Source organism: Thunnus albacares, chromosome 9 (genome assembly GCF_914725855.1).
Source record: "Thunnus albacares chromosome 9, fThuAlb1.1, whole genome shotgun sequence".
Taxonomy (NCBI): domain Eukaryota; kingdom Metazoa; phylum Chordata; class Actinopteri; order Scombriformes; family Scombridae; genus Thunnus; species Thunnus albacares.
Genome location: NC_058114.1, coordinates 27,961,457 through 27,971,247, shown reverse-complemented (window position 1 = coordinate 27,971,247; position 9,791 = coordinate 27,961,457). Strand labels below are relative to the sequence as shown.

Here is a 9,791-nt window from a genome sequence, read left to right as displayed (position 1 = left end):
TATGAGGCAACTAACAAGAGCTCCAAGAGGAGGCATCATGAGTGGTCAAACTGCAGATGCATCAACAAAATGGAAGAGGAAGAAGAGAAACAAAGGATATTTACCATTACCTTTTTAAAAATCATTTATTTGCTGGCCATCACTGTTAATTAGCATCTAATTTATATTAGAGGCACATATTTATGGAGTTTGAAATTGAGGGTAATGCCTTGTCTACTAGTATATAGGCTACATAATTAAAATATTGTCCAAAAGTGTCTCAGTCCCAACTTTTTGTTTTTTATTTACAGTTTAGTAGCAGGCATGTTGTATCTTTATTTGGCACATATTCAAAAAATAATTAGGAAGAAAGAAATAGAAAAAGTCTTTACAAAGTCTGTTTATGCTGGTTTAACAGTTCTTTTCGGGAATTGCAAAGTAATCCTTAAGAAAGTGACGCAGACTTACCCAGAGAGGAGTTTTTGATGAATTGGGGGCTTTCACAGGATGCATTCAGAGTGTGCGCACCTGCGTAAGACCAGCAGTGTCCGCAATCGAGGAAACAACTGCAACCCTTACGTACAAGTGAGAAGCTGCTCCACCGTCTGAAAAACGCCCGTGACAAAGGATTTTGATTTGAACAATGACTAAAATTTCTTTTGGATTACAAACTATGAAGTGCTTTTCCCTCGCTTTCTCCTCTGAGCAGCTGTGACCACCGTGTCCAGACACCGATACGCACCGTCCTCTGTTGTCATCCTACAAAAAAAAAAAAAAAAAGAAAGAAAAACATGTCATCCAAATTATTGGCTTATGTCTTACTCCTGTCAGTTCTTCATACTTGGTAAGTCTGGCATTTAAAACAGCTCTATAAAGTGACAACATGTTTTGGGATGTTGGTTGATAAGATAAATGTCAGCTCTCCTAATGCTCACTGCGGTAATGTTACCAGCTGTTTCCTGAAGAAAACTTTATGTTTGGCTCCAAGTTCATTATGTTTACTTGCATGCAGTCTGCAGAGATACAATACATGGCATCGCTTGTTTTAAGCCTGTGTCAGTGCCTCTTCTGTTTTCTACCACCTGCTTTCATTTTACCTTTACAGCTCTCTAACAATCGAATACGAAGAGGACTACGAGGATGTCACTGTAAACCAAATGCTGGCTCCCAAATCACAGGAAACCGACGCCACGGAAATACTCAACAATTTGCTCAAAGAATATGATAAGAAACTGCGGCCGGATATCGGAGGTAATAGTCACTTTTGTGTCAGTCACTGTGATATCATCAGAGATGGTGAATGTGTCCAGCAGCAGACTGTAAATCCATTGTAATGTGTAAGTCAGCTGGTTAATTGGCGCTGATTTAATGCTCGTGTATATTGACATTTATGACTTGAACTGACCTGAGACACTTGCACATTCAGTTGACATTATAATCTAATAAATGAGCAAATAGCGTCTGTCTACCTTTAGAGTCATTTAATTAAATTAATAACTGATCATTAAATGAGAACCACTTTATAAAAAAGCTGCTTCAATTATATGATGTTTGTCAGAACCTGCATAACATCCTATATGCTTTAAACTGCAATATAAGAGCTGCTGTAAGTGTTCATAATGCATTAAGATGTCTTATAATAATCATTTGGTACTATAGGTATGGTTATAATACTTAATATAACCCCTTTATAACAACTAATTGTTTTAATATCTATAACATGCTAAACCCTTAGATGCATATGTCAATAAAATCAACACTCTTCCATAAGTGGAAAAACATTGTTTTAGAATCGATAGTTTTTGTTAATAATGAATATACACGATAATTAATTAATACATTTATTAATTAATGACTATCTTTATAATTCTGCACAAAATAATTATTTGAATTTCATACAAGAGTTTAAGATTCATAATTTTGAACACACTTAAAAAACAGAAGAGTAAGAAAAAAATGCATTTCAGACAAACTACCTGCTTCTGGCTTTGATCACTGATCATTTCACACTTGTATATTGCCTTCTACACAATTTCTTACAGTCATTTTGACTTGGGCTGATCTGGTCTTTTCACCTGACCCTTTTCACTTCCCTCCTGTTGGATGTCCCCCCCCCCCACCAACACCTCCCCTATGCTTCAATGAACTGGGTTGATAACTGGGGGGAAGTCTCCCAGTTAGTGGTGTTAACAAGCTCCTTAGTAAGTTCCTTGAGGAAACGTTGTGATCGTCTGGTGATAGTCAGGGTCATCTTCAAACACCATCACTGATCCCTCAGCCAGCATTCGTAAGACTTTCAGCTGTGTATCTAGCAGCTATGACAACACTACATATAAAACATACAAATTAAAGAGAATGTTTTGAATAGCACATCAATTGATTAATATTCAATTCAACACTTTATTGCCATGTCAACACAGTTGAAAGGACTTTGCCTCAGTAAAGCTATTAAAATTAACGGGCAAAAAAACACATATTAAGTAGATAAAGTAGATAAAACAAGAGCAGCGCATCCACATTTATACATTCAAACATACATAATATAATTTCCTGCGTAGCATCATCTTGTGGAAAAGAAAAGTCCTAAAGAGCTTTGTGCTGCTACATTCGTTTTAAAGTGCTTGTTGCTTTGTGCTGCTACCTACCTACTTTTAAAGTGCTTGTTGGCTAATGCTTGCTCTGCTACTACAAGTGTTTGTGCGTCAGAGTATCGAACAGCCTCATGATGTGTGCTGTACCTGAGGTGAGATGCCCAACACTTAAGACTCTGGAGTCTTATTCCCGAGGGGAGGGGTCAGCGTCACCTTCTGCACCTTGCATCTGACATGTGTGGCATATATGGAGGAGAAAGAGGGAAGGTCACAGCTAATGATCTTAGACAATGTGTGTACCACACTTTCCAGCTCTCCCCTCTCAAGGACGGTTGTGTTGCCATACCACACTGTGACTGAGAAGGCGAGGACACTCTCCACAGTAGCACTGTAAAAGTGCAGCATCGCCTCCCCAGTCACACCAAACCTTTTAAACTGAAGCAGAAAGTGAAGCCTCTAGTGGGCCTTATTAATTATGTGGCCGATGTTAACTTCCCACTTCAGTGTGTGGCATATGGTGGTGCCAAGGAATTTAAAAGTGTCAACCCTCTCCACTATCTGGTCACTGATGACCAATGGAGGGAGGACCTCCTTATCCCTCCGGGAGTCAATTATCATTTCTTTTTTCTTAACAATGTTTAAAACCAATTTGTTTGCCCTACACCAGTCCAGTGGGGTCACACCTCAGCCCTGTAGGCTGATTCATCACTATTCCTTATCATGTCTGCCACTGTTGTGTCATCTGCAAATGTAATAATCTGCACAGGTTCAGAATGGGATACACAATCTTTGGTATATAGTGAGTACAGCAGAGGTGAAACAACACAACCCTGAGGGGCCCCAGTGTTGAGGGTCATAGGTCTAGAGAACATGTTACCTACATTAACAGCTTGCTTCCTATCAGACAGAAAATCTAAAATCCAGTTTCATAGAGACTGATTAATTCCCAACATCTGGAGTTTATCAAATAGTTTAAGGGGCAGTATGGTATTAAACGCTGAACATGGTGGCAGGGGACTCCAGGTGCTGCAGGATAGTGTGTAGGCACAGAGACACAGCATCCTGCAAACGGAAATATGTCCAACTCCAACACATTCATAACAACAGAAGTCAGAACAACAGGCCTGAACGAATCGTTCAGACTTCTTGGGTACAGGGATGACAACAGCAAATTTAAAACATGTGGGGACTCTCCATAGCCGAAGAGACCAGTTAAAGATACCTGTGAAAAGAGAGGCAAGTTGGTTGCTGCAGTATTTTAAAGTGAATGCGGACACATGGTCTGGCCCTGCTGCCTTCCTGCTATTTTGTTTGTGAGGAGGGCTTTAACCTTGTGCTCTTTCACTACCAAAGGAGGGATCTACTCTATCTACTGCTCTAAGTTGTTCATCTGACTGCAAATCAAATCCGCAACAGAATTCATTCAACTTATCTGGGAGTAGGGGGTCCTCATACTGAGCTGTCAGTTTGTTCATGTACCCTGTGATCATGTGTGGACCCTGCCAGAGTCCCCTGCTGTCTTTAGCTTATAGTTTGTCCTGCAGACTGTCTTTATACTTGAGCCTTAGCTTTTTTTATGGGCCACTCAAATTGTACCATACAATTGTAAAAATATGAACAGTATGTGAACAGTATGTCACCTACCAACCAATTTGGTTGGTAGGTGACATACTAAAGGTTTACCCATCATCAAATTATTAAACTAGCAAATATTATAGCAAGAGTGTATCTCTCTGAAATATGGCACTACAAAGTTAAGCAACTAAGCTACTTAGTTATGTTGTCAATACATACAACACAGCTAGTCATGCTAGCTAGGCTAATATGATTTAATAGCAGATAATCTTTCACATAACTGTGATCATAGTGCAAATATTACATAAATACAGATCACACTTACATGTATCAAATGTAAAATCATCTTGCTCTCTTAAAACACATGTAACTGAGTGGTGATGCTCATTACAGTTAAAATGTGGTCCACAGTAAATATACAGTTTACCTGACAGAGATGAGGATCCTGTATACATTCATCTTGAGTACAGGTCATTTTTGACCCACTTATGGAAAGGTGAGGTAATGATACAAAAGTTTTGGGGGGATGGAAAGAAGAAGGTTTCTGAGGAATACCTGGAATATGCCATGCTCAAATATTTATGTCACCGGAAAACTGAGCTGGGTCAATTTTGAATCACCTGTGCATCTAAGGGCTGATAGGCAGGCATACCATTTTTATAAAGTTGTTATTTACATCATTATATTCTTGGTTGTTTGCTTCATGCAAGTTGAAAAAATCAGCCAGTTTTTCTGCTGTTGTTACTTACTTGCTGACCTACAATAACAAAGGTTAAGATGTAACTCATCAGCATATCCTCATGAATATAAATTACATTTGGAGGTTGTAACTTTGAGTGGAGGAGAGAGATATGGGAAGTTCTGTAATTCACTGACTCATGTCATATATGAGATGATTGTGTTGTTTATTGGTCATGTTGAGCCAGTGTTCCCAATCAGTTCCTTCAATGAGGCTCTGCCTCTGTTTCCACTGGGTTTGAAAAGTGGCCTCTGGTGTAAAGATCAACAATAGTCATTTCCTGATGTTTGGCACGGTGTGTGAGCTTTAATAGATGTACCTGGGGTAATTTGTTCCTGCAAAATATTAGTTAAAAGCAAAATGTCATTTATTTCTTGGTAAAACATAACAAGGTTGTGTTATTTTCTAACCATCAAACTGACGAAGCACAAATTGGTTAGAGGCCACAGTAACCGCAGCTCAGAGAGGAGTTGGAGGTCAGGTTTCATCCACCTGAGAAAGTGAAGTAAAATAGCATGCATGTCAGCAGGTCACGTTTAGAGACGTCCAGCTGACACTTAAGATTTCAACAGTCTGTTGTGTTTTAGAGTCACAGTCTTGACAAGATGAGCTGCCTCAGATCACATGGTTGTTATCTCAGCTTCAGGTTGTGACCTCCATTCTTCTTTTCTGATGCACTTAGTCTTTCTTTTGTCATTTATTGTTGTGATTGCCATCATGTCTGTGATACATTTAGCAATTCTGTACTGTCTATCACTGATGAGGTTGTGGACCAGCTGGCAAGTGGTACAGTAATTGTATCATAAGGATTTCAACACTCACACCTTATCTTACAGTTAATATTACTGCTGATGGCGTTCTTATTTTTGTTAAGAAGTCAGTATATGTATGATAACTGAATCTTTAAAGCTGTTGTAAGCAGTATTTAAATATTAACAAAGGGTCAAATCACTATGTGTAATGTGAAAGGTTTCACTCATAGTGATGAGCCCACAGAGAATTAAAACCCAACAATTGATTTTTCCTCAGCTCTATGGAACATTTTACCATCTTTCAGCTCATTGTTTTGGCTTTACAGGCCTGCAGTGTTTTCCAGATGCAGCAGGCAGCTGTTTTTAACAAAAAGCAATGATTAACCTCCTGAACGCTACCTGTCCAACACCAAATGGCAGACAAATAGTTAGAGACTACCTGGCAAACATAGTGCAGTATTTAGTAGCTAAAGAAGCCAGATACAGTATTCAGGAGTTTGTGAAGACCACAGAAGAACTAGAAGGAGACTGAATATAGGGCTTACATTCATCAGGTGGACACAAGCACAACTCCAAATGAATGCTAATGTCGATCTGCATCTATTTGATATGTAAATAGGCAACTGTTCGCTAACAAGCACGCCAACTTTTAAAAGGTGATAACATGTGAATGTTGTGTTTACAGCATGTTGTGATGCCCCAAAAAGGCCCAGAAATCTGTCAATGCATGCAGGTTTAAAGCTTAAAAACAATAATAAATAAATAAAATGGTATGATGATAAATACATAAAAGTACACATCACCCATGTTTCACAGCATGATAGTAAAGTCAGGTTCGGGTTAACCTGCTTGTTGTTGGTGTCGGCTCCTAGTGAGCCACCAACTGTTCCCATTCCTGTGTGTCCATTGTGTATATATCTTTTTGCTTTTAAGTTTCTATCAAGTATAGAGCACACAGCAGACTACAGAAGCCCGCTCCATTAGCCTATACTTTGCTTTGACCCCAAGAAACCAACCAGCTCCTCCATACTGGAATACAAGTACGTGTCAGTTGGTTTGCAGTGATTCGATTTAACACAAGTCATTAAGGAATACGTACCATATGAGTACAATATAATTAAAATAATTAAGGTATTAAAACTAGATTTTGACACAGGGTCCGCCTACAAGAAATAGCATCAGTATTAGGTACGAATTTAGGAGCCACCTTAAGGCCTCATCACTTCAGCTTATTAGTGATGTATATTACCACATAAATGTGCAGTTAATCAAATTACCACACAGGAATTGCCACACAGTCAACCTTGAGCTTTTGGGGCCTCAAGGCAGGTTTGTAATTTAAGCAGTAAATATGCATGTTTAAAAAGTACTTAGGATGAAAGCAAGTTGGCAACTTATTATTAACAATATTTTATCAACAGTTGTTTGAGTAATATGGGTAGTAGGTGCAACTTTCAAAAGCAGCCTTTAGCATCTGAGTCTTGAGGCAGTGGTTGCATGTATACTACAACGGTTACTATGGATACCAATTCAGGAAAGCTTTGGGGGGTTTTTTGGCCTGACAGAGAGGGGACAGAATTATTGGTACAAAGACTGTCACTGAGAGGCAGATGTGGCTGCACTTACACACTGAGTTGTGGAAAAAACCTTTTGATTCTGTCTGAGAGAGTTGATCCCACTTTCACATCCTAAGTGCCACTTCCTGGGTGTCAGTTTCTTCATGTGTCACTTCGACTAAATAACCCTAGCCTGTCACTCTCCTCACTTTTGTAACACATCTGTCCACTTCTGGCTCTAGCTTCATATTTAGGATACGAGAGAGGTATGAGAATGGTATTGATCTTCTCATCTAACTCTTGGCAAGTAAACAAATAAACCAATTGTCCAAAATGTTGAACTATTCCGTTCAGAGTACTGTCATTATGAATCAAGTTTTCTAGCCAGAAGAAGTAGTGTATAACATAATGAATTCAAAAAATAAAGGAAATGCTCAGGCAGTTAGTTCAGATTATTTGTAAAGTAAACCATGTTAAACATTTCTGTGGCCATGATGCCTTTGAGATCATAATAACACAAACCAGCCTTATACAGGTGTCCAGGTGTAATGTCAGTCAGCAAAAAAAGAACTGGATGCTTACCACCAAAATAATATTATGTTTGAACATACTGTTTAAGCTGGAAAATATCAATCACAGAAACTGCATAATGTGTTTATAGTGTCACGTTGTTTATCATGCACATGGAAACTTTGTTTGGCTGAAATGTGTAGAAGTGATAAATATGTAAGAACTTTCACATTTGATTAATGTTGTGCAGCCTGCGCTGTTTAGCTGTCAAACACTGGATGTACGTAGCAACTTTGTGTCTGAGTAATAAACTCAGTGACCTTTTCACTAAGCTACTGTAAGGACTGCTGTATCCTCTCTTTTTCTCGTTTTTTTTTCACACGCACACACACACCTTCATTCACTCGGAGAATTATTATTTCTATAGTGTCTCAGAGATCTGTATGTTCTCCCTGGTTGCCCAGCCAAAGCTGACTAAATTAACTTGTATGGATAATTTCACAGAAGCAATGATAAATAGGATGAGGGCAATTAGCTTCTTTTTTTCCCAATTCCCCTGACCACAAACCACAGATAAGTAAATTAGAAACTCATTTGTTGTGATGCTGCCCCTTTAATGGCAGATGGTGCACTAAAGTCATTTGACCTTGTCCTCTTGAGCATTAATGAATGTGACTTTTTAAAGCTCGTAATGGACCATGCTTAAACAACGAGGGGCATTTCCACTGTATGACTTAAATGTAAGGTGATGATAAGAGACAGAACATTTACAGATGGGAACTAGAAAGACAAGATACGAGCCTGTTTGTTTTATTTTCACATGGTGTCATATCTAAAACTAATGTGATTTGTTTTGGGCTCAATCCCCCCCACCCCCCTCATTTCTCAGCATAGTACTTTTCAGTTAAATTTTTTTCAGTATTCATCATGAATGGGATGTCAAAATTCTCCACTGCAGTTTTTGCAGGTTGGAATGTACATAACACCAATGTATTGGCAGATACAGAGGCACAAATTGTACTTCTACTCATTTCAGGCAGATTTGTTCCATTTTCTAAACATCTAGACACAAGATCTTGTCAGTCATCTCTGTCACCTAAATGTGGACCCTGTACATCCCTCCATCAACTTGTGAACTGTTGGACTGATTGTTGGAATCAACTTCACATGTCTGACCTGTGACTTTCGCTCTATCATGCCTCAAGAATTCTGCTTTCTGAAACTAAAGAAAGTTGAAAACTGTAAGAACCGAACAGCAAATAGAAGTAACCTGCATGTAACTCTAATTCCATGAGTACCTGCGTTGTCATCTGATGGATTTTGAAATAATCCCCTTATAATTAAGAGGTGTGGTTTTTCTATGCACAAAACTAAGCAAGCAGTTTAAACCTGACACCATCACACCACAATAATAGGCTTTCAAAGAGTGATTGCATAACAGAATAAGGAAATCAGCCTGAAAAGAAGTACAAAAGGAATGTGCTGTTTTAAATGGTGCCACTTCACACAGTAAAAAATGACTGAGGCTTTTGTTTGGACCGTCACCTAGTAAATAAGCTGATCACAAAAGATGCCGTCAGGATCTGTCAGAATCAGTTCAGCAGATGACAGTGATTGATTGATCTCACTTTCACATGGTATGTTTGGTTCACCGCAATTAATCAGAGCTGAGTGTTGTGGTGTCCAGGGAAAAAGGAGTGAACGTTTAGAGTTTTGTTCTAGAAATGTTGAAGCTCAGTCAGTCACAATCAAACAAGGTGTTTGAGGATTGAAGAATAATTCATGGCAAGTTTGAAGTGCATTTTACACAAAGCATCAGACTGAAGTTAACATTTATGTCTATCAATATACTGTATCCATTTTCCCTTGAGCAGATTATCCTCTGTAAAGCTGGCTGATTGAAAATGTATTATTGTCAAAAATTGTCAGGGCATGTTCCATGTTATATAGCTGACTGCTATATTCTACCTGTGTGATCTGATGAGGGTTTCAGCCACATTAGAGGACCTGTGCCCCTGTAAAATAAGATCAATTTGATAAGAGTAACACTAGAAAGCACTCAGAGCACAGGCTGCAGAATCCTCTAAAT

At 38.7% G+C, this 9,791-nt stretch overlaps 1 protein-coding gene across 1 annotated transcript in view; it reads left to right on the top strand.

Moving 5' to 3' along the window:
- The first annotated feature begins 453 nt into the window (after positions 1-453).
- Positions 454-9,791, top strand: part of LOC122989682 (gamma-aminobutyric acid receptor subunit gamma-3) — a 66,278-nt gene continuing 56,940 nt past the window's right edge. Inside the window, exons 1-2 of the mRNA XM_044362714.1 lie at positions 454-823; positions 1,085-1,230. Coding sequence (XP_044218649.1) covers positions 771-823; positions 1,085-1,230 — 199 coding nt within the window. The 5' untranslated portion in view covers positions 454-770. The remainder of the gene's footprint in view (positions 824-1,084; positions 1,231-9,791) is intronic.